This window comes from Tursiops truncatus, chromosome 2 (assembly GCF_011762595.2).
Source record: "Tursiops truncatus isolate mTurTru1 chromosome 2, mTurTru1.mat.Y, whole genome shotgun sequence".
In the NCBI taxonomy this organism is placed as follows: domain Eukaryota; kingdom Metazoa; phylum Chordata; class Mammalia; order Artiodactyla; family Delphinidae; genus Tursiops; species Tursiops truncatus.
Window position 1 is genome coordinate 171,315,018 of NC_047035.1, and position 26,262 is coordinate 171,341,279.

At 36.2% G+C, this 26,262-nt stretch overlaps 1 protein-coding gene across 8 annotated transcripts in view; it reads right to left on the reverse strand.

Annotated features, from left to right (window-relative positions):
- Positions 1–1,214: 1,214 nt before the first annotated feature.
- TRDMT1 (tRNA aspartic acid methyltransferase 1) overlaps positions 1,215–26,262 on the reverse strand; it is a 67,723-nt gene continuing 42,675 nt past the window's right edge. For 5 of the 8 annotated variants that reach the window (XM_019933509.3, XM_019933507.3, XM_019933512.3 and 2 more), the window contains 8 exons: positions 24,045–24,116; positions 23,386–23,451; positions 22,567–22,636; positions 22,000–22,083; positions 20,239–20,597; positions 17,575–17,632; positions 16,402–16,531; positions 8,951–9,462 (listed from right to left, as the gene is read on the reverse strand). In XM_019933509.3, the coding sequence (XP_019789068.1) occupies positions 9,362–9,462; positions 16,402–16,531; positions 17,575–17,632; positions 20,239–20,597; positions 22,000–22,083; positions 22,567–22,636; positions 23,386–23,451; positions 24,045–24,116 (940 nt within the window). In that variant the 3' untranslated portion in view covers positions 8,951–9,361. Of the gene's footprint in view, positions 8,054–8,950; positions 15,864–16,401; positions 16,532–17,574; positions 17,633–20,238; positions 20,598–21,999; positions 22,084–22,566; positions 22,637–23,385; positions 23,452–24,044; positions 24,117–26,262 lie in introns of those variants that run through there. The other 3 variants (XM_073801697.1, XM_033852486.2, XM_073801698.1) reach the window with 3 other exon arrangements.

A 26,262-nucleotide genomic window follows, 5' to 3' on the forward strand; every position in this document is an offset into this window, starting at 1 on the left:
AGCAGTTCACAGAGGCATCTTTATCTGCTGGTGGGAGGCTTTGCTTCACTGACGTGATCGATGACAGGAGGAGTGTTTTAACAAGGCTGATGCCTTACAAAGGGCCATCATTCCCAGGGGATGCATTAATTGGAGTGCCACGCAGACTGTGGGAACATGTAAGGTGTCGTCATCAAGGGCGGGAAGAAGGCTGGGATGACCGCACTTCTCACTCCTACTCAGTGCCATTATTCTAAGATCTGTAAAAACCAAAGCCTTTGTCCCTTTGTATTTTTCTTTCTTAAAATAGCGGCTTGGGCTGTATTTATTACAGAAGTACTACTAAATCAGGCTTTGCCAACCACTCCTAAACTGTGTTTAGAGAAGGCATAAACAATCCCCTAGGAGTTACACACAATTGTGGTATTAAATACTTTCCTTATAACATCTAATGTGCTATTCTTGTTTAGGTTGACAGATAGAATTATTCCAGCAATTCCCCAAGTCATGAAAGACATAATGATTCTGCTACAATACTCAGCATATTCATATTCAAGTCAGATTAATTGGACAATTATTTGTTAGGTACCCCCTGATTGTCAGCATCTGAGAGAGGCACTGAGGAGACAGAACTGGGTAAGATACAGCCTTTGTCCTGGAGGGAAAAAAGTCTGGGGAGGAGATGGTATTATATGCCATCAGGCTGCAAATGAAGTAGTGACTTGAAAGCTAGATTACCCAAGGTAGAGGTGGAATAGAGTACTGGTTTTGATAGAAAGAATACTTTTAATTATAAAAGTAATATAACTATATTACATTGAATGGAATATTCAAAGACTGGCTTCTTTCACTTAGCATGATGTTTTCAAGGTTCATCTGTGTTGTAGCATGTATCAGTACTGCATCCTTTTTTATGACTGAATCTATTGTACGGATGTACACGTTTTGTTTATTCATTCATCAACTGATGAACACAATAGCCATTTCCCTTTTTGGCTATTATGAATAATGTTGCTATGAACACTCATGTACAAGTTTGTGTGTGGATATGTTTTCAGTTCTTTGGAATATGCCTACGAGCATTCTTGTTGGGTCACATAGTAACACAATGTTTTGAGGAACTACCAAACTGTTTGTCAAAGGAGCTGCTCGTTGCATATTTTATTGATTGGTTTCACAATCTTGTATTTCAGCATTGCCTTATTGTAACACATTTAATCTGCTTCCAGTTTCACTATGTTTAATATCTTCATCCCTATAAACTGCCATCCTTTTGAATTACATTATTAAGGCAGATTCCCATGGTGGGTCTGTTTTTACCATCTTTTACTTTCAACCTACTTAAATCATTTCATTTGAAGCAGGTTTCTTATCAAAGTATATAATTAAATGATGTTTTTTAATCCACTCTACCAATCTCTGTATTTTAAATACTGTATTTTGACCAACTATAGTTAAGACATTTATCGATCTGGGAGAGCTTTTGTGCCATTTAATCATTTTTGTTTCCTCTGCTTCACATTCCTCTCTCTTTTCTTGCCTTCCTGTGGGTTACTTAAGTATTTCTTAGGATTCCATCTTGATTTACTTGTAGTGGTTTTGAGTGCATTTCTTTGCACAGTTTTCGCAGTGGCTGCTGCTCTGGGCATAACGATATACTGTACGTACATGACATCACAGTTGATTGCTATCAGCAATTCACCACTTTAAGTGAAATGAAATCTCAGTTCCATTTAGGTTCCTTGAATTTCTCCACTTTTAAATATTGTCTTGAGCATTAGATGGTATTATCATTTTTGTTTCAATCATCAAATGTGATTTATAAAATTCACGAGGAGAAGCAGAGTCTATTGTAAGTATCCATACTTCTGCTCTTTCCATTACTCTTTCTTCCTTCCTGATGCTCCAAGATGCCTTTTTTCTTATCATTTCATTTCTGTTTGCAGAACGTCCAATAGCCATTGTTTATGGGTAGGTTTCCTAGCAACCTACCCATAGTTTTGCTTCATTTGAGAATACCATTATCTCCCCTTCATTCCTGTGGGACGGTCTGGACACAGAACTTTCAGTTAACAGTTTCTTTCTTTCGGCACAGTTGTGCCACCTCTTTCTAGCCCCCGTGGTTTCTGATGAGAAATCTGCTGTTATTCAAACTGTGTTCTGCTATAGTAATGTGTCCCTTCTCTCTGGTTGCTTTCATTTTTTCTTTGTTTTTAGTTTTCACATGTTTAATTATAAAGTGTCTTTGCATGGATTTCTTTCAGCCTATCCTGTTTGGGGTACACTCAGCTTCCTGAACCTGCATATTTATCCTTTGCTAAATTTGAGATGTTTCCATCCATTATTTCTTTGCACATTCATCCAGCTCTATTCTTTTTTCTCCTCTACTTCTTGGACTCCAAATATATGAATGTTGGCTCTTTATTACTGTCTCAGAGGTCACTGAGTCTCATTTTTCCCCAGTCTTCTCTTTGTTATTCAGATTTACTAATTCTATTGCTTATTTTCAAGTTCACTGATTCTATCATCTGTCATTTTCATTCTATTATAGAACCCATCCAATGAGTTTTCTATTTTGGCTGTTGTATTTTTCAGTTATATAATTGCCTTTATTTCTTTTTTTAAAAAAACTGGGACAAAAATGCACATCATAGTGGTTTTTTTATCAACGTTAAAAAAAAGTCTTTGTTAACTATTTCCTTGGGGAGCCTTTCTATTTTTTGCTTCAAAAGAGTTTGTAACTACTTGTTAAGGCATTTTTATGATGGCTGCTTTAAAATCTTTGTCAGATAAATCCAACACCTGGCTCATCCTGGAGATACCATCAGTTGGCTGTCTTTTCTTATTTGTTGTGATTTGCTTGGTTCTTGGTATGACAGGTGATTTTAGATTATATCCTGGATACTTCGTCTATTATGTTAGAAGAGTCTGGGTTCTATTTTAATCTTTTATTTAAGCAGGCAGTCACTATGTTTATGTTTAGCATGCAGGCCTTGGCCTACCTTTTGGTCTATGATTCCAGTGGCAGTTTAAATTTCAGAGCCTTTGCAGTGTTAACTTGGTCCTTCTGGTGCTGCTGGAGCTCAAAGTGGTCCTTGATGGTGTTACTTTAGGGGAAAGAAGTTTTCCCCAAGACGAGTCACCTGGTACCTCTAGGTTGGGGAAAGACAGCCCCTGCCCATGGTGATGAAAACTTCTAGGCCAGACACTCCTGTAGCAGAATGCCCCTTGTCAGGGCTCCATGGTTGCTCAGTGTCTCTCAACAAGTGAGAGGAGCCTGGACCTGCCAGGGGAGTAATGCTTCCCCTGGACACTTGCCAGTGGGGATCCCTATACAACGCCCTTGAGGGTTGTATCAGACCCACCTGGTGTTGTCAGCAGGACCCCTGTTCCATCCTGGGCTCCCTTATGTTGCTAGCTTGGTGGTCAGGAAACACCAAGCCTGGGCTACCTTCTTCTGTTGGGTGGGAGGTGATAAGACATCCTGTAACTATGTTCCCCCTCCAGTTGTGGGAGTACTTAGCTGGTTTGTTTTCTTCCTTACACCTTTCAGAGTTTTCTTTCTGATGTCTCTTGCATTATTTTATAATCATACTTATCCAGAATTGATAATTGTACTTATCAGGAAGGAGCAGGAAAAATGAGTCTTCCCTCTTGTCTGGACAAGTCAGAATACAGTATTTTAAAAAATTTATATCTTCACAGCTTCCCTCAAAGCCAAAACCCCAAGTTCTATCCTAGAATTATTTTTTAAATCATATATTCCAAACTTGAGTAAATTTGGCTATTCCTCTGTTAATAGAGGAAGTGGCGATAACACCAATTAAAGTGACTTAAAGACACTTTAAATTCCACAGTATGACAGCCTTTGGAATTTTCTATATCGATCCAGTATAGTGACTATATTCACTCATTTAACAAATATTTATTGAGTGCTTACTTTGCACCAGGTACTGTTGCAGTCACTGGGAAGGTAGCAGTAAAAAAAAAAAAAAAAAAAAAAATTAAATCCCTGCCCTCCTGGAAGTTTACATTCTCTAAACCATGGAATATTTTTCATTTTAAACCAATTCAAAGTATAGTAACTATCAAGCTTATTGTCTATTCATCAATAGGATGAGTTCTCAAATAGCAAACTCAACCTGTATCTACTATACAAGGAGTATCACATTCCAGTAGGTATTTTCAATCTTTTTTTGTGTGTAAAATTTAACTGTACTTGTGTAAGGAACTAGCTAAGTTCCTAAGTAGCTAAGTAAGCAAAATAACAACTATTTGAGTCAAAATTATATTTTCTGGGTGTTGTGGGCAAAAAAGTAGTTACAGAAAAGGGTGAGATCTCTGAGAAAAATGGCTTGGTCACTGAAGGGTAGAGAAATCTGAGGACTGCATCTTCAGGAACGGATAAAGTTCAGCTCCAAACCACTCTCTGTTCTCTCTTTAGACTCTTCTTTAGGTGATCTCATCTGATTATAGAGCCAGCTTGGCTAAATAAACATGTTCCATATTTACACTCATAATTTAAATCTGCCCTGATATGAATAAAGATACAAACAAAATAAAATACAGAGCAAATACTTGAAGTAAACAGTGAAACCATAGTATGTATAAGAAGATAAATGAGAACACCCTAGGGCTATAAAGAAGAGTTCTATCAGAAAAGTAACTTCCTATCTCCTAGTTTTTGTGAAAATTTCTATCTAAATTCAGATTTGTAGAAAAAACAAGATTTTGGAAGCTTTAGGAATCAAGTATGGTACACTTGAGGGAGAGTTATAAGTGTTGGATGTAATTGAAAATAACACTCAGAACCTACGGTAAATATATGACAAATTTATTTGAGAACTTGGGGAATAAGAAGCCAAAAAAGTTCTTTGCACATGCTCGTATTTGTTGAACAAATAAATTTTAAAAGGAATAAACTCAAAAATCAAGACAAAAATAGTAATGTAGTTTGGGTCGTGGTTGTGTAAGATTTTGAAGAGCATGAGTATTTTAGTGTAAAATGTTCTTAGAAGTCAAGGAGAGAGGTCAGGAAAATGGATTTAAAAAAAAAAAAACAACGAAGTTTAAAATTTTAGCAGCAAAGTGAACGAATGACAGGAGAGGAAAAATGGTAAAGAAAGACTGACCAGTATGATCTGAAGTTGAAGAACATATGTGGGATTCTTACTGCTCTTTAATAAAATATGCAAAGGAACTTTGCCAAGTGAGGTATTATAGGCATAACTAGACATCCTGGTGAGTATGATGAATGGAGAAAGAATAGGTTGGATTGGAGGTGGGTCAAAAAAGATGCATGTTAAGAAGGTGATATGACAGCTGTATGTAGCACATTTTGACAGTAGAACCTGAGAAGAAGAGAATTCCAGTACAGGGAAGTTCCAAGGCTGTCTTGAAAAATTATATAACCAGGTCAATCACAGTCCTTAAGAAACTGCTGAAACCTACAACACTCACTCAATTTCAAAGCCCAACGCTATTAGCAAGTCAGTTTACAACTGGTGGCCTCAAACAGGCATAGTTCCAAGCCGAAAACCAAATTATGAAAAGTTAACCTTTTCAACAACATAACCAACTCAGAAAAACATCCTTTAACTACTTTACCTATATGGGCTTATTGTGTTATCTTGGCTTATTTGGGAAGTTGTTGATTCTAACTTTTGATTTTAAATTATAAAGTTATCAAAACAAAACGAGCAGGGCTTCCCTGGTGGCGCAGTGGTTGAGAGTCCGCCTGCCGATGCAGGGGACGCGGGTTCGTGCCCCGGTCCGGGAAGATCCCACATGCCGCGGAGCGGCTGGGCCCGTGAGCCATGGCCGCTGAGCCTGCGCGTCCGGAGCCTGTGCTCCGCAACCGGAGAGGCCACAACAGTGAGAGCCCCGCGTACCTCAAAAAAAAAAAAAAAACAACAACGAGCAACCAGAGCCATTCTAGTTTGGGTGCAGACACGGCAGCTGGCCCACAGAACGCATCCTTCAGCACGTGCTTGAGGCTGGCTCATATGGCGGATGCTTCTTTACTGTGTACTGCTAGAGCTAGAATCAAACCAGTTTCATTTGTGCTTAGCTTCACTCATCTATCCTCAAGAGCCTCCTACAATTTAACAACTTCTGACCCAAATTAGGTTGAGGTTAGAACAAAAGACAAACTGTGATTTTTGTTAAAGAATCTTGCCCAATACCTCAAAAAAATAATTTTAGTGCTAGGTGGCCCATCAACTTTCACAATCTCAACTACTGGTTTCGTCTCCTTAAAAGGCTCTGTCTTGTGAGGGGGAGCAAGTTGGCTGATAGTCAGTGGTATTTTCTCACTTTTCAAGGCACAGGGCAGTGCCTACTGTGCAGGTCTGATTTACTAGCCAGAACACAATGTTCAGGGGACTCTGAACTTGCAGAGGGTCAGCTGATCCCTCAGTAACAGGGTGACTCACCGCCCTCATCATTTGGCTCTACTGCCTGCCACTAAGGATTAAGATGATCAAGCACTGGCTCCTTCTCCTATGACTACATAGCTCCTCTTCAAAATCATTTTCCAATATGATTCATTCGGTTTAAATTGATTTGTCTCATGCATTATATTTAGGTATGGAAAACTTACTAAAAATATGAAGCAGGGTAATAGATAATTTATGATTATTTGGCAAACCATTTCGAAGAGCACAAGTGGCGGCTTCCCTGGTGGCGCAGGGGTTAAGAATCCGCCTGCCAATGCAGGGCGCACGGGTTCGAGCCCCGGTCCGGGAGGATCCCACATGCTGTGGAGCAACAAGCCTGTGCGCCACAACTACTGAGCCTGCGCTCTAGAGCCCGCGAGCCACAACTACTGAGCCCACGTGCCACAACTACTGAAGCCCACGCGCCTAGAGCCCATGCTCCGCAACAAGAGAAGCCACGGCAGTGAGAAGCCCACGCACCGCAACGAAGAGTAGCCCCTGCTCGATGCAACTAGACAAAGCCCATGCGCAAAATAAATAAATAAATTTTTTTAAAAAATTAAAAAAAGAAATAAAAGAGCACAAGCGACGCAAAGGGGAGAACAAAAAATCAGTTTCCTGTTAGAAATGGCAAAGATTTAATTATTGTTTTTTTAAAAGGAGAGCCTATATTTTCCAAAATGTTGAATAAGCTTACAGTAAGTCCAAATATCAGAATTTCCAAGATGTGTATATATGCTAATTAAGGGATACTCCGGTAAATATATCTTCATTAATGTATGAATTTTGTGCTTGCTATTATACATAATTAATTAAGGGCAAGAATCACGATCTGCCCATGGATGTACTTCAATAATTTAAAATTTTTCACCAAGCTGTATTTTATCTCCTAGTTTGTACGCACATGTCGCCACAGAGCCTTCATGTGTTTCTGCCTGGTGCACTGCAACTCAACACTTTTTGTTGTATCATTGCGCAGTGGGGCACAGGACACTATAATTATAGCATAATCATAGTAAAACTCTGAACCTTCTTATTGGGAAGAATCTTTTCATCAGTGAGGAAAACAGAGAAAAGTGTGCCAAAGTGATTTCAGATAGCTGTATACTATCATTTACGAGACTTGTACTAAGGTTTATCTTTAAACACATACACAAAATGTAGACAGTGACAGTTATACATATATGCATTGGTCTACAGCTTCCCTACTCCCATATTTATCTATGAGTTCTTCTGAAAAAATGGTGGTGGGGAATGTTTTTTTTTTAATTGTGATAAAATGCACATAACATAAAATTTGCCATTTAAACAATTTTCAAGCATGCAATTCAGTGCCATTAAGTACGTTCACACTGTTGTGCAACCATCACCTCCAGAACTTCTGCACCTCCCCCAGAGACTCTACACCCAATAAACATGAACGCCCATTTCCCTGGTCTCCTGAGCCCTGGTAACCACTAGTCTACTTTCTATCTCTATGAATTTGACTCTTGTACATACCTCATATAAATGGAATTATACAGACTTTGTCCTTTTGTGTCTGGTTTATTTCACTGAATATAATGTCTTCAAGGTTCATCCATGTTGTAACGTGTCAGAATTTCCTTCCTTTTTACAGCTGAATATCGTCAATAACGCTGCAATGAACATTGGTATACAAATATCTTAGTCCCTCTTTTCAATTCTTTTGGGTATATACCTAGAAGTGGAATTGCTTTATCATATGGTAATTCTGTGTTTAATTTTTTTAAAGGGATTATCATCTATCTTCTATAGAGGCTGCACTATTTTACATTCCCATCAGTAATGCATAGGGTTCCAATTTTTCCATATCAGGATGATTGTTTTTTAAGAATAAAAATATGAATTAAAATTTGTGACAAAATTTCTCATCTTATTTCTTTTCATTTCTCTTCTATTTGTCACTTGATCTTATCACCAAAATCAAAACCACAGGATTTATGATGCAAGATTTAGTCTGATTAGAGTCCTAATTCCAAGAAGTCTATGGAGAGGGAGAGTCAGAGAAAGTTAGTTATAAAAGTTAATTCACAGAATAGGTATGTGGAATGGGGTCAGAGGGCAGAGTTCCCTCCCTAAAATCTTAATGCTGTGCTACATTCCTTAGATCATGATGGCAAATTCAACTTACAACAAGAAGCTGAAAAGGAAGACAAAAGCAAGCTCTGAAGATAGCAAACTACAGGTAGGTACGTATAAATGAAAAAGGGACAGTGAGTTTTGTCTTTCAGAAGGAAGTAGAATTAAAGATAATTAAATAATGTGCACCTACACTTTCTATGGCATACCGATGGAGAGGTAATCAAGAATTAGCATTACTATTTCTGAGATTTTCTTCAGACTGTTGTATAAGGTAAATGATGATAATTTGGTCTAAAATATTATACACATTTGTTTAGATAAAATAAAGGAATGTTTAAAAAATTGAAATTAAGTAAAACACTCAATATTTTAAACAGGGCAGAATTAGAATCATCATTTTAGAAACAGGAAGAATTATTTTAAAAAAGTAATAGATTCATAAAGCAACTTCTTTAATTAACATACACAATATACAGTTTCTCAAGTTCATATAGTACACCTGTTATGACACTTTACAAAATATTCATGTAGACATTAAAATTCTAATGTTCCCAAATTTGTCTATACCGTAATATTATAAAGGGAATATTTTACATATATATTTAACAATTTCATATAAAAAGATATTCTCCTAAAGAATAACAATAATTTTCACCTTACAAAACACAGTAATATAAACTTAAGGAAACAAAACGGCATTTTCCTGATAAATCCAAATTCTTATTAACGAGAGAATAAGATAATTTAGTTGAATTTTGTCAAAATTAATTCAAAAAAGAATTTCAGAGTTATTATCTGGATATAATGGAATACTGCCACCATCTTTCAGAGTTACTTAAAAATTATTCACATAGGATTTTGATTAGTTGAGCTACTACATGCACATTGAGACTATTTCCAAGTAGACGATAACGCTGTTTGACTGTTGTCTTCTCAGGAAATCCTAGAAAAGAAAGGTAACAATTTATAATACAATCACTTGCAATATTAACTTTCAGAGATAAAAGGCTGTATTCTTTAGTAAAAGCAGCGTGGTTATTTACATAAATAAGTCCCTAAGGTATCCATGAAGTTCAAGTAACAAATGAGAATTTGGAGCCAAAAATATTATACAACATTGCATTGCTTACACAACGTGATATTATCATATCACTTATCATATTTGCTCAGTACACACATGTACACACATAACATCCACAGAACTAATAGAAATCTGAGCACTAGTACACTTTAGGAAAAGCAGTGGCTACCATTATTTCAGTTATTTAATAACAGCCTTCAGGAGACAGAATTCACATACTATAAAATGCAGTTTTTCTTTTAAAGGGAGACTTATTTATTTATTTATCCATTCATTCATTTATGACTATGCCACATGGCTTGTGGGATCTTAGTTCCCCAGCCAGGGATTGAACCTGGGCCCTCGGCAGTGAGAGCGAGGAGTCCTAACTGCTGGACCACTGGGGAATTCCCTAAAGTGCACCTTTTTAAAGGGTACAATTCAGTGGTTTTTAGTATAGTTGCAGAGTTTTGCATACATCCCTACTATTTAATGTCAGAACAGTTTCATCACCTCAGAAAGAAAGCTGGCCCACAGTTAACGTCATACTCAATAATGAAAGCTAAAAATTTTCCTCTAAGATCAGGAACGAGACAAAGATACCCACTCTTGCCACTTTTATTCAACATGGTATAGAAGTCCTAGCCAGAACAATTAGGCAAGAAAAAGAAATAAAAGGAATCTAAATTGGAAAGGAAGAAGTAGAACTATCACCATCTGCAAATTACATGATATTATACATAGAAAACTCTAAAGACTTCATCAAAACATGGTTAGAATAAATGAATTACGTTGCAGCATACAAAATAAATATATAGAAATCTGCTGATTTCTGTACATTAACAACAAACTATCAGAAAGAGAAAATAAGACAACAATCCCATTTACATCAAAAAGAATAAAATACTGAGGAATAAATTTAACCATTGATGAAAAAATTGAAGACACAAATAAAGGTACTCCATGCTCATGAACTAGAAGAATTAATATTGTTAAAATGTCTATATTATCCAAAGCAACCTACAGATTTAATGCAATCCCTATCAAAATTCCAATGGCATTTTTCACAGAAATAGAAACCACATCCTAAAATTCCTATGGCATCACAAAAGATCCCAAGTAGCCAAAGTAACCTTGAGGGAGAAGAACCAAGCTGGAGGCATCACAATGCTCCCTGACTTCAGACTACATTACAAAGCTAAAGTAATCAAAACAGTATGACATTAGCATAAAAAGACACAGAAATCAAAGGAACAGAATAGACAGCCCAGAAATAAACCCACACATATGTGGTTAATTAATTTATGACAGGGAGCTGAGAATATACAATGGGGAAAGGAAAGTCTCTTAAATAAATGGTGTTGGGAAAATTGGACAGATACACGCAAAAGAATGAAACTGTACCACTATTTTACACCATACACAAAAATTAACTCCAAATGAATTAAACACCTGAACATAAGACCTCAAACCATAAAACTCCTAGAAGAAAACGTAGGTGGTAAATTCCTTGACATCAGTCTTGTCCATGGTTTTTTGGATCTGACTGTAAAAGCAAAGGCAACAAAAGCAAAAATAAACAACTTAGACTACATCAAACTAAAAAACTTCTGTACAGCAAATGAAATAATGAGCAAAATGAAATGGCAATCTACTGAACAGGAGAAAATATTTCCAAATCATAAATCTGATAAGGGTTTAGTACCCAAATTATATAATGAAGTCATAAAATTCAACAGCAAAACAATAAATAATCAGATTAAAAAATGGGCAGAGTACTTGAATAAAAATTTTTCCAAAGAAGACATACAGAGGGCCAATAGGCACATGAAAAGATATTCAACATCACTAATCATCAGGGAAATGCAAATAAAAACCACAATGAGATATTACTTCACATCTGTTATAATGGCTATTATCCAAAAGACAAGAAATAACAAGAGCTGGAAGGAACATGGAGAAAAGGGAACTCTTATGCACTGATGGTGAGAATTTAAATTGGTGCAGCCATTATGGAAAACAGTATGGAGGTTCCTCAAAAAATTAAAAATAGAACAATCATATAATCCACCAATTCCACCCTGGGTATTTATCCAATGAAAACAAAAATACTAAGTAGAAAAGATATGTGCACCCCCATGTTCACTGCAGCATCATTTACAACAGACAAGATATGGAAACAACCTAAGTGTCCATCGATGGGTAAATGAAAAAAGAAAATGCACACACACATACACACACCATGGAATACTACCCAGCCATAAAAAAGAATGAAAAGGACCTTGAGGGCATTATACCAAGCGAAGTCAGAGAGACAAATACTGTATGATCTCACTTATATGTGGAATCTAAAAACCAAAGCAAGCAAACAAACAAATTTAAAAAACCAAGGTCATAGATACAGAAAACAGATTGGTGGTTGCACGGGTGGGGGAAAAATGGGTGAAATGGGTCAAAAGGTACAAACTACCAGTTATAAAAATAAATAAGTCCTGGGGATATATAATGTAGAGCATGGTGACTATAGTTAGCAATACTGTGTTGCATATCTGAAAATTGCTAGGAGAGGTCTTAACAGTCCTCATCACAAGAAAAAAGAATTTTGTAACGATGTATGGTAATGGATATTAACTAGATTTATTATGGTGGGTGATCATTTTGCAATGTATACAAATGTTGAATCATTATGTTGTAATGTTGTACATCTGAAACTAATACAATGCTATATGTTAATTATATACTTCAATACAAATTTTTTTTAAAAAGAATGCTGGCACCCATTAGCAGTCACTCTCCATGTCCCCTCCCTGCCCCTCAACTACTGATCTACTTTCCGTTCTAGAGATTGCCTATTCTGAACACTTCATACAAATGGAACCATACAATATGTTGTCTTTTGTCTCCGGCTGCTTTCGCGTAGTGCTTTCAAGGTTCATGCGTGTTGATTCTGGAATGTTTTTTAAAAGCAAAGTATTCTATGTTTAATATCTTAGTCCTTATAATAACATTATGTATTAACAATATTATGTATGTTGTATAATACGACTATAAAATATAGTGTAACTCAAACATCAAGCACATCAGTAAAAATTATCTGATCCGAGGGAAAAAATGGCTCATAACATGCACCAATAGTTCATTCCTCTCTCTGTCTGAATAATATTCTATCTTATGGATATACCACATTTTATTTATTCATTCATTCATTAATAGACATCTGGGCTTTTTCCCTACTTCTTGATTATTATAAACATTGATGTTATGAACATGTACGTACGTATATATGTATGTGTTAAGCTTTTTTCAGTTCTCTTGGATATACACCTAGGGGTGAAATTGTGGGGTCATACAGTAACTCTGTGTCTAACATTTGAGGAACTGCCAGAATGCTTTCTAAGGCAGCTGCACCATTTTATCTTCCCACCAACAGTGGACAAGGGACCTGATTTCTCCACAATTTGTTAACACTGTTATTGTCTGTCTTTTTGTGAAGTGGTATCTTACTGTGGTTTTGATTTACCTTTCCCTAATATCTAATAATGTTTAACATCTTTTCATGTGCTTATTGGTCATTTATCTATTTTCTTTGGAGAAATGTCTATTGAAATCCTTTGCCCACTTTTAAACTGGATTATTTTTCTTTTTATTGTTGAGTCATAAGAATTCTTTATATATTCTGGATACAAGTCCCTCACAGTTGCTTTTTTACATTCTGCTTCCACAAACTGACATTCTCATACTGAAGTTCAATTTGCTACATTCTTTTGCAAAACAAAAGGGCCCACAGATACTATATTTGCTGGAATAAAATCTTGCACATACCACCATAAAAGACTGTCCATGCGTAAGAGTGGATGCCAGAATCTTAGTTACAATTCCAGAATTTCACATTCAGAATCCTTTGGCATAGCAATTAAATATAGCAAAAGCAAATCAGGTAATAAAGGAAATAATTAAAGAGAATTAGAAATAGCAAAATTTCAAAACCTGATAAAGTTGCTTCATCAACACTAGACATTATACTTACTGCAATAAAATAACAGTGATTACCATAATAAAATGATATTTGCAATTGAGCATGATCATAAAATTGCTATTATAAAGATAATATGTCTTAGGCAAGCACATTAGTCATCTCAAATTATTTACTTCAAAGTAGCCAGAGGCAGAAATACCTACAAACTTTTAGACTACCCCTAGGATGATGCCTTGAGATACCAAGATTATATCAGAGGGGAAGAGATGTCTGAAAACAAGTCAGATTTGTAAAAATTATATATATATACAAATACATATATACACATATATACATATGCATGTGTGTATTTTATACATAGATATTAAAATCTAAACTCACTTGTGGAAAGAATTACATAATTTTGTAAAGTTAAAAGGTGACTTTTTAAAAACTTAGGTACATTAAAAATAATAATCCTCAAAAGCAAAGAAACCTAGAATTAACAAGGTCAAGAGAGCAGCTTTTATTCAGTAAGTGTCGGTTAGTGTCTGTCTCTTCCAAAGCCTGCTGTCTCATGAATGCGTGCCACTGGCCACAAAGAGAACCAGGGCAAAATGTGTGGGAGAGTCAATGCGAATCCGTCATGGCCGGTGGACAAGCAACTCAAAGGACGCCCATTTTGGACCCAGGGTCCGTGACGTCAGAGACACACGTGCAGGACAGTTCTGTCACAGGGCTGCTCAGTGGTGACAGCAGGGCACTGACTATACACATATGTCACATATTAAAATAAGGTAGGGCTTCCCTGGTGGTGCAGTGGTTGAGAGTCCGCCTGCTCATGCAGGGGACACGGGTTCGTGCCCCGGTTCGGGAAGATCCCACATGCCGCGGAGCGGCTGGGCCCGTGAGCCTGCGCATCCGGAGCCTGTGCTCCGCAACGGGAGAGGCCACAATGGTGAGAGGCCGGCGTACCGAAAAAAAAATAAAATAAAATAAAATACGGTAAAGCAATGAAAAAGGCTTTCTCACATGTATTATACATATATTTTCAGAGAATTTCGAAAAATCCTATTTTACCCCTTAGATATTTTTAAATACTGAGAAGAAATATTTATGAAGTAAAGGCTATAACATCTATCATTTAAAATATAAAAGCACGAATTTTATACTATGTGTCAGATAGGTTGTAAGCATGTGACATACGTTAACTCACTTAACTGTTACAACAGCTCTATGAAGTCGGTGCTATAATTATCCCCATTTTACAGATGCATAAACTACGGCAGAGAGTGGCTTCAGTAGGGCTAGGATTCACACTCGGTCAGTCTGACTCTGGGGTCTGTGCTAAATTTCACTATTACCAAAGTGATTGCTACTGCTTGAAAAAATAAGCACTCAAATAAAACTTAGAAATGAGTTGCTGTTCGACAGTAAATCTCTTTTCTCTCTGTAGTAGTACAGAAAATACCTTTGATTGCTCATCCTAAAATATGAAGGAAAAAAAAAAGTAACCACAACAGTAGACTGGGAATTAAATTCCTGAGTCCAATTCTCAGTTCTTTGTTTCACTGATGTTCTCACTCACTTTGTGACATAAACTAAGACACGGAAAGTCTATGTTTTCTTAAAACACACTCCCCGGGATGTTTCAGACTGAATGAGATCACCAAGAAAAAGGCAGAGAGTACAAAATAAACCTGGTTGCTGTGACTATGCTTGGAGAATCAATTACCAAGAGGGTAGTCAAATTCTGTTGGCAGTTTGTTCCCAATGTACAAAAAGATGCTTTCCAAACCTCAACTGTAAATCCATTATTTAGATTTTAAAACATGGTCTATGTTTTAGGACTGTATTAATATTACAACAACATTAGGTTTAGCGAAGTTTGGCTTTTCTGCATTCAAGTTCCCAATCAGTTATCAAAAGCACATTTCCTCCTTGTGCAGCCCTGGAAGCATGTGAGGGAGGTCTGTGTCTCTCCCTTCCCATGAGCCAGGTACTAGGAGCACACCCACCGCAGCCCAGGAAACCGATGGCATCCACACAGCAAGAGCAGCAGCGCCAAGGAAGCGGGACCAGGGAGGGGCGGGGTGCTCTAAGAAGCAAAGGCGCTGTGTCCAGTCTCTTAATAGCAACAATCCCTGGCTTTCCTCATTACTTGTCTTTCTCCCTTGGCAGTGGTATCTTCATTTTTCTTGAGAGTCCATCTTCAGATTCCCTAATTTCGTGTCAATCCTGGCATCTGTGCTCCCGAGTCACCCTTACTTTCCATTAGGAAAGTTCCTTTCTAGACCACCTCTCCACTTTTTCTTTTCTCCACTGAAACCTTGTAGGGAAGGAATCAATCATGTCAATTATATAATTGATAAGAGTGTTATCTCCGAGGAGTAGAAGTACAAATACATACCTCCCCACCACACAAAAATAAATTCCTCAATTGCCTGTTAATTTCTTCATTAAAACAAAGACAATTCTAGGCATTCTTTCATAAGATCTAGTGTGAGGTTATTCGAGTAGTACTCCTAGAAGCAAAAAAATAAACTCGAGAAAGAGATGCTATTAACAACCATCTGTAGGGAGAAGTGAGGAATTGCTGATTTGGCCCTTCTGTTCCTGCAAAGCACCTGGAACCATTACTGGAGTGAAAGGAGAAGGGGAACTGAGTCTGAAGGGAATGGACTGGGGCAGGTTATGAAGAAAGCAGACACAGGAGGGAAGGAAGATGTCAAAGATGGCACCATCAGGAAAGGAAGCGCTCTCACATCCGCCTGGGCAAGGGTTTATTCATAAACTGTGCACGAGTCCCTAATGAATTTTGAGACCTTTCATCAGTGAAAGCTGGGGTCTGCATGTATCCCACATACCGAACTCTGGAGGAAATCCAAGGAGATTTGCTATTTCTTTAGGAGTGAAAAATCGAAGTTGAAGCATTAACAATCTTGTTATCTTTTCTTCTTGTGACAAATTGGTAAGGGATTTGTAGATATTCTCAATCTGTAGGAAAACATCCAAAATAACTAATAAAGTAGAGTGCAATTAGACTCGTTAAGATAATATCGTCTATTGTGAGACAGTTTGAAAATGATGGACGCATAGTCTTCCGTAACACATCGCAGCACAGGGTAAAAACATCTCTGTGCAATGAACTGTGTAACTGGCTCATCAAGGGCCAGGTAAACTCAGAAAACAAACAAAACCTTAATGCTGAATAGATCAGGATACTCTCAGTGTATCTGTCATTTTTGGTCCCTCAAAAATTAACTCATAAGAATAGAAATAATAAATGACAATATAACATAAAAGAAATGTAGTGAAAGATACAAAAAAGAAACTTGGTCAACCAATAAGTCGATTTTACAAAGCAAATAAGCAGCCATTAAAATGTTTACTGTTTATGACCAATTTTATCAAATTAAGATATTTTCTTAAAATGATAAAATATATTTAATAAATATGACTTCTCAAATCCAGACATTCATTTGTCTCTGATAGGGTTTTTAGCAAGGGTAAATTTTATTAACAGTAAGAGTTTAAATCAGCATAAAAGAAGATAATGTGATTTCACTTCAGAAGTATATAAAACTTTCAATGTATCAAGCTTGTATTCAACCATGATACCGTAAAGAATTAGCAATTGAAGTATTAATAAAAAGCCTTCCTAAAATATAGATTTTTTCCCTAACAGGCATTTTTATAGTATGTGCTCCAAAGGAAGGCTCCAATACTAAGATATTTATGCATAATTTTAGAGAACATTAAGTACTGTACTCTGCATTTCAAATTACTCTTTATGGAATAGAAAGAAAAACAAAAGGTAAGAAGAAAAAAAGAAAGTAAAAACATAAAACACTTTTTGTACATATACTCATATCTAGCAACAAGAAGAAGATTTATTCTATAGTAAATAATTACTATATACACATATTCATCCCAGTTGAACATGTAAACTTATTTTAACATTCTCAAATTTTAAGTATTAAAGATAATTTTATTTAAAATAATTTTCAAATACTTTAGTTCTGCAGCATGCATAGTACCTGCACATCCTCTGTAGTCTGCAACACAGATCCTGTCCCTTCTATGTAGCGTCCATAACTAAAAAATTAACACAAATATTTTGTAGCATCTAATATATTTGCTAATGCTAAATTTCTTAAATATTTCTTGAATGAATCAATCTTACATAGTTGTTAATACATCCTTCTGAAATATTCTAAATAATATCACATAAATATGCTTTGTAATTAAAAAACTTACCAGGTGAAAGACATAAGATCAGTCTGTTGAAAATTCTCAGACACTAAACTTGGCATAGTTTTTGTTGTATAAATACTAGTCTGCATATACATATTGTCATTTTTTAAATGTTCATCACATTTAAATGCACAGAAAGTATGCATTTGTTATGACTTTATATCTAAACGCTATTCAATACTGACATCCCTGCAACATTAGACCAAATGTTATGTAGGTGAAAATAAATTGCTGCTCTTTTCTTATAATGCCTGAACCATCATTTCTTCTCATGAACCCAAAACCGTACTCTCCAGTCTCATGACAAACTCTGGCCCACCAAACGTGCATCTGCCTCTTACTGTAACACTGCATGTTTTTACTCTTTATCACAAAACAATCAGACTATTGTTAAAAATATATTAAAAATACCAAACACTAAAGAAATGCAAGGTATTAGTAATATTTCTTTCCCTAAGATCACTGCCAACCTGGCTGTTTGACATTTTTTCCTAATAGATGAATTTAAAATAGAAATTAGAGAAAGTCACCATCAAAGAAAAGCTGTTTTCTTATATATCACGTGTGTGTGTGTGTGTGCTTATATTATCTACACTAAAATAGACTTCTACAATAAGGCTTCTTTTATACCATTTTTATAATTATAAAATAATTTCAAATTTGTTTTTTATTACAAAATTGATAACCCCTGTTTTATGAGAGTCCTAAACAGAACCTAGCAGACTTGGAAATATACAACAGCTGAGTGAAGTCTTTTAAGGTAATGGAAAGCAATAAACCCATTCCCCTGAAAGTACAAGGGCAGGGTATGATAAAGTCAGGGTGAGCCTGGTACGATTACGTCGGGGGCATAGTGTCTTGTGTAAGACAACTAGCTAGTAGGTAAAGAGAGAAGGCTTGAATTTTTTTTTTTTTTTTTTAAAGAAGATGTTGTGGGTAGGAGTTTATTAATTCATTAATTTATTTTTGCTGTGTTGGGTCTTCGTTTCTGTGCGAGGGCTTTCTCTAGTTGTGGCAAGCAGGGGCCACTCTTCATCGCGGTGCGCGGGCCGCTCACTATCACGACCTCTCTTGCTGCGGAGCACAAGCTCCAGACACACAGGCTCAGTAGTTGTGGCTCACGGGCCTAGTCACTCCGCGGCATGTGGGATCCTCCCAGACCAGGGCTCGAACCCGTGTCCCTGCATTAGCAGGCAGATTCTCAACCACTGTGCCACCAGGGAAGCCCGAAGGCTTGAATTTTTAAATCATACAACTACCTATCAAAAGCGCTTCAGTGAAATTAACAAACAGGGGTAGGGATGGACCTTTTACAAATTTTTCTTGAAGGGTCTAATTTCCCCCCTTCTTCCTAGGTTTAAAAAAAAAAGTTGAGGGGCTTCCCTGGTGGCGCAGTGGTTGAGAGTCCGCCTGCCAATGCAGGGGACACGGGTTCGTGCCCCGGTCCGGGAAGATCCCACATGCTGCGGAGCGGCTGGGCCCGTGAGCCATGGCCGCTGAGCCTGCGCGTCCGGAGCCTGTGCTCCGCAACGGGAGAGGCCACAGCAGTGAGAGGCCCACGTACTGCAAAAAAAAAAAAAAAAAAAAAGTTGAAAAACACTATTTCTTGAGAAATAATCCAAAGGATGTCCCCTAAATGTCCATCAACAGGTAACCAGTAAAAGAAATTATGACATACCTATACTATGAACATATGAAAGTTCTTTAAGCACCCATAGGTAATAATATCCAAATTATACTGCACAATGAAAAAAAGTGCACATAATAATGAATATAGTATGCTACCATTTACTTAAAGGAGGGGGTAAAAATATAACGTATATTTAAACACACCTCACATGCAATACCTCTGGAAGACTAGAGAGTAACCTGAAATCATTGGTTGCACGTAGGGAGGGAAACTGGATGAACAAGAGGCAGAATTGGAAGGGAGTCTTACAATCTTAGTTCCTTTTGAATTTTGAACTACAAGAATATACTACTAATTCAAAAAACTAAATAAAAGTTAAATATGCTATAATGTGCTCCAGGACATTCAATGTTATTTCTTCATATTAAAATTTCATTTCTTCTTGTACATTGATCATGAAAGTGGACAGAAATTTTTGAGGTACCATAAAAAGAAAGGTGCTAAACGATTAGCAATTCACCATCTATAGAAACCATGTCTCCACTGTGGGTAACTAAGCTCCTACGAAGGTCACCAAACGATGGCAGTGTCTTCTATGAGCACTTTTGTGGGCTGTGCACATCATGTTCCGCCAGAAGGAATTTTCACTTGTGCATTCTACTGGAACACGGAAGCAGGCGATTAAGGGTGAAAAAAATCATTCCAGCAGAAACATTTTATAAAATGCTCCTTGTTTTGAGAAGAACTAAGAGAAACAATAGTTATGAAAACCTGGTTATTTTGGATATGCCACGAACAGAGACTCTTTAAAACCTACCCTTTCGTAAAGCATGTGGACCTTCTGGATGTGGGCTTAACAATGTCTAACAAAAGAGCATATCGCAGCAATGACTTTGGCGGTAAAAAGTATGAATTTATGTCAACGTCATCTTCAAGAAAATCTCTTAGCATTCGCACAGAGAGATCACTGTCCTGTTGACGTTTCCTGTCAATTTCTCCTGCAGTTTCAAGCTTAAACAGAATGGCTTCTTTTCCAGAACATTGTGTGCTGCTATCAAAGCAAATATTTGGCTCAATTTTCTTTTCTTCAATTTTCTTTTCTTCAGTTTCCTTTTCTGCATCTATCGCATGTTTTTGTGGATGTTCAGATTCAGTTTGGGGGAACTCCATCAGTACCTGGCATTAAGTAAAAATACACAAACTCTCAAAAGCTTTCTTAAAAATAAAAGACATATTAATAACATCCATTCAACATTATGTAAAAAAATTCTTTAACTTTTACTGAGTTGTCATTAAAAAGATAGAAATTGAGGTTTACTAGTATTTATACAAGTTATTACAAGTTTTTCATCATATAGTGTTAGGCATCAGGCTATAGATGATTTATTTCATGAAATTACTGCTTTCTGAATTAACAAACCATTCAACAAAGTAATAGGAAGTATGTTGAATACAGAGACAGCATTATATTTGGAAAAGAAGTTGAAAAAGCAACAGGAACATTTCCAGAAAATGTGTTTTTGATCAAAGTTTGCCATTCCCCTTCAATTAAAAAAAAAAAAAAAACTAGGACATACCCATGATCTAAAGGAAAATTAGTAATTAAAAACGAAAAGCACTCTTCACCCTGAAAGGTTATTTCTATCCCTGAGTCCCACAGGAAAAACTTGTTCCTGCAAAACAGGTAACCATTTATAAAGTCCTATTTTGGGAAAGAAAAAACAGTTCCAGGAATTTTTAATGATGACGTCTTTGTTCACATACTTTATATACCGTTTTTGGAACTGCCCACTATTAAAGGGAGATATATTGCTATTTTATTATATAACACAGTATTGTATAATACTGATATTGTATTACGGGGGATTCAAATGATACTACTGAAGCCCTGTTAGTAGGACATGACTTTTGAGTTCTTACCTGTGAGGGTTATAGAGAGCTTCACTGGACCACTGAAACTCTGTTATCCACACCAATTTTCAGCAGAAGCATATAAAATTGCTAGCATAATGAGAGATCCTATATATAGCAATTGAGCATTTTATTCTAGCTTGTGCTAATCATTACCATTTTTTAATCAATTAAGGCTAAATAGCATAGATTTCAAATAAAATGCAACTGATGTGTGAAAATACTCAAGCCATTTTTAAGATAGTATACATTTTATCAAAAGTAGTCAATGGCTTCTACTGAGGGAGAAAAATAATAGATGCAAAAGAGTCAATGGTCAGAAGAGAAATTATAGGAGGAAAAGAAGGATAACAACACTAATGGTAATTTTTTTTACTTTTAACTTATTTTCTTTTCTAATGATGAAAGAAAAGTTTCTGGTTTTGTTTCAAGCAATTAAAGTGGCATCAGGAGGGTGAAAAGGCCTACAAGACAGACCTCAGGCATAGTCTAAATTACAGGCACAAGAGGACACACATAAACCTCTGTAAACATACTCCAATAAAGATGTTAGAAAAAAAAAAAAAACCTCTGCAAAGTAGTTCCTGAAAATAAATTAGCAGACTGAGATATATTTACAACAGATAAATAATGATGATGATGATAACAGCAATAATAATAATAATACCTGACCAGGGGCTTGAAAAGGGAACGGCACTGACTGAAGCTTTGCAATAAGGAAATACCGTAGCCTTGAATTTGGAATGCCAAGCTGCAAGTGAAACAGGGCAGTTAGCTGCTATAGGATATTAAAGAGATCTGTGTCAACTTTTAGCACCTAGTAAAAAAACTCATACAGTTATACATTAGTTTCTGCCAGACAAAATTCTATTATCGATTTGTGGAAGACTTCTCTGTAGCAAGTTCTTAAACCTTTTAAACTGTCACTCTGTACCTTTATTTGAATGAAATAAAGATAGAATCAGATGAATCATATGTCTATGAGTCACTTTCATTTTATATTTCCCAGGTAAAAAGTCAAATAGACATTCTTACATTCATTATGAATAGTATAGTAATCATAAAAAAATAAAATTCACATATAGCTATAAAATTCAGATAGAGAAAGTAATAACCATGTCAGAACTAACTGCAAGATTTACCTATAATATTATCCAAAATGGAGCCATTCTTTTTACTGAATCAAATTCCCTTTGGGAAAATTTGTATAAGAATTTACAATTGCAGTACTTACAGAGGTTGGAGACAACAGAAATTCTTGGTACTGAAAGCCACAATTTCCTATTGTTTGTATTAACAGGTCTCTGAAAAGGCAAAGGGAAAGAAAAAAGCTTTCACTCTACAGTTCAAAATAGGGTTCTTATATAAAATATTATACCTAAAACTTCATTTTACATGAAAACTGTACCTCCACTTAAGTTGTTTAGAAAAAGGATAATCCTAGGTCTTATTTTAAGTCCAGTACTTGAAAAATTACATTTCTCAAAAAAGAGATAATCCCTATTATAAATAAATAAAGCTACCAGATAATTTATAAAACTGGTGAGTTAGAATCGCCAATCCTCTCATGATAAGCTTACTATAGGAATGGAACTATATCTGTAGCCAATCAGACGGGGGAACACTGTCATAGACAGCAGGTCAGTCAAGGACCTGGATGCATTCTCTCCAGCTGGGCTACTGTCTGAAAGGGGCCTGACACAGGGCTTGCTTCTTCAACCCAACTGTAGGACAGAAAACGCCTGTCAATAGGACAAATTCTTACTGAAAACATTCCTACTTCTAAAGAAACAGGCACCAATGTAAGCAGCTAAAATTGAGAAATCATTCCGGAAAAATTCAAACATATCAAAATGGGAAAGAATCAGTTGAACCTAACTTTGTGATACTTCACGTTACTAACTATTCAAAATCAATATTAACGAGTAAACTTCATAACATATATAAAATGTCGGAATATACACATTTATTTGTAAGATCTTCATTTCATAACAGCTCCTATTATAAAATATACCAAGTCTAAGATGAACACAGGACAAATACATTTTTTTACCTTGTAGAAGATACTTCAAAACCTTTAACATTTTCTATAAGAATATACTTTGGTAATTTTTGTAACCTAAAAAAAAAACAAAAACAAATGGAATTCTAAACATCTCATTACTAAGAAGTAAGAAGTAAAGAAAATCCTTACTTGTGGGAAATATGAGGTAAGTAATTGTCCAAACTCTTTTTATGAAAGAATTTTATAAGGGATGGAGACAACTCATACTTTATTCCTTTCCCCCATAAACAAGGCACACCTGATAAAGTTAACATTTGAAATGTTAATTTCCATTGAAGTTTAATGAAAACATGGGTTTGCACAGCTCAAAGGGCTGACATTTCCATAGAATGGAGGCTTTTAGGGTTGGCAGCACAAGTTTCCAGGCCATGGGCAACAGCATTCACTAACATTAGCATCATTTGCACAAATACCGAGCAGAGGCAACAGAATTCAGCTATTAGGCTGTAACGCCCTGTCACTCACTTTTAGCGGCAACTGTGGAACCGACAAACATCTGCAGTTACTCTATCAGTCACGACAGAAGATAAATGACTCGCACAGAACCTGTATAAGATGCTAATCTCTATAAAATGACAAACATCACGTTCTTCCAGATGTAAAGTTTTACATTTAAGGTAAGCTTGTACCGGAATTTAAGTTTTTACCTTGGGAGAATGTCTAGAATATACAAGAAGCTATTTGTCCTTGGATCAGTCACATCACCTTGCAGGCCGATTCTAAAGGGTAAGGAGAGTAAATAAGTTCAGCAAGAATCTTACATAAAGGTATCAAATCACTTTTAAAAAGTCAAAACAGAGAACTAAAATTAGTTGGTCCTCACAAAAAATCTGATCATCTCTGTTGCTATAGAGAACAAAAATATATTTTTTCATTTAATTTAAAAAAGCCTTGCCTGTCTAATAAATACACTTATTATCAATACAAGATAATATGTCCAGATGACTTGCATGAGGCAAAGAAGAACAAGAAGTCCACAAAGAATAAAATCAATTATCCTCTTAAAATCACTTTGTTCAGGAAAGACACACACACACACACACACACACACACACACACACATACACACACACACAATTAGCTGATGACACCTTTTGCCCTGCCCCAGGTGAGACAACAGAAGTTCAGATGAATGAGCTGGTTGGGCAGGGTGGCAGTGTAGAGTTGATGGCATTGGTAAGTAATCACCAGCTAAGCAGATGAAGGTAGCAGGTAAAACTAGAACTATCTTGTCCAATGTAAACAGGAGAGACTGAAGCTGAAGGCTTGATTCTACACGAAGGAGTTGCAACTTGGCTAGACTAAGTAAGTCAAAACAGGTCACGTGAACAGGCAGAATTTGGACTAGCAGTTAAATCTTGCAAGTAACATTCGATATGATCAAGAAGCAAGCAGAAAAGACTTATATTGGGCATGAGTCGTAGCAACAGAGGACTAGGGTTTAAGGCCTTGCTACTTACTAGCTTCGTGGTCTAAAATAAGTTACTTGACATCAGTTATCAGTTTCCTCACACCTGACAGCAGGACCAAAATCATCAGTGGATCTGAGGCTCAGATGGGAGATTAGAGTGGACTTGAATAGATTCCTCAGAAATCTTGGTTTCCTCTCATTTTGTCCCTTTCCTCTCAGAGTTCCAAAGATGATCGTACTACAGGATCAGACACTGCAGCCGTCAGCAGCTGGAGTTGGGCTAATACAGAGTGGGAGCAGCAGTAGGGAAGACACAGGGGCCCCACTGCAGTGATATCTGAGGCATCACAGCACTGGGGCTGCATTCTGTCCTGAACCTCCCACTTACTGTGGTTAAAAAGGCCATAATACACTTGCACAGGCTAGGAGCCATCTTTACGTGGAACGTCCTCCTTCACTGATAAATTCCCAACCTGCTTTCAGACACAATACAGATATCACCTCTAAAAGAATTTGTCCCTCCTGGTATATGCAGCAACATAACACCTCTCTCCTCCATGCTCTCATGGCAGTTTCAACATTCATTTATTATATTCCTTAAATCACATTATAAGATAATTATTTGTCAGTCATTCCCCATGGACTATAAGTTCTATAAGGATGGGAACTACAGCATCAAAAGCAATACCTCACGTGTAGGTGCACAATAAATCCCTGGGGAATTAATTTCCTAGAAAACTTGAAATAAATCAAAACTTGGATGGAAATTAAGCATGAGAATATTTATTTAAATTAGAATTTTTACTACATGTTATATCCCATTTAAAATCACATTATGCGTTTAAATAGGACTATATATTAATAGTCCTATATATTAATAGGACTATAAAATAATCAAAAAGTCCTGGCTCTGACATTTTCTAATGGTATGGCCTTGGGAAAGTTACTTAACCTTTCTATGCCTCAGTTGCTCACCTGTAAAATGATGATGATACTAATGCCCATCCCATAAGCTTGTTATATTAAATGACATACTCCAGTAAGACACTCAGAGGGTTACCACTATTATCATTATTACTTAAAATAATTGAAATATTATTATTTAGAGTATCTAAATGAAGAGGGATTAGTCAAGATTTTCTCTAAAATATAATTCCCTGAAATACATAGCCAAATAAACACCATATAATAAAAAGCTGTCTTGGAACACAGCTTTAAAAAGTCATTTTATTAATTGTATGTATTATTAAACGTACCTATCAATTCGAGAAATTTTAAATTCACAAATGCATTCTTTTTTTTTTTATTTTTTAAAAATGCATTCTTGACTAGCCTTAAAATTTTACAGGTAAGTAATTTAGGATTTGAATATTAACTATGGAGATTTACTTTGATTAATCAGTGTTCGGAAGATATTCCTGAATGCTCATTAGTTTAAATAATTAAAGGTAATT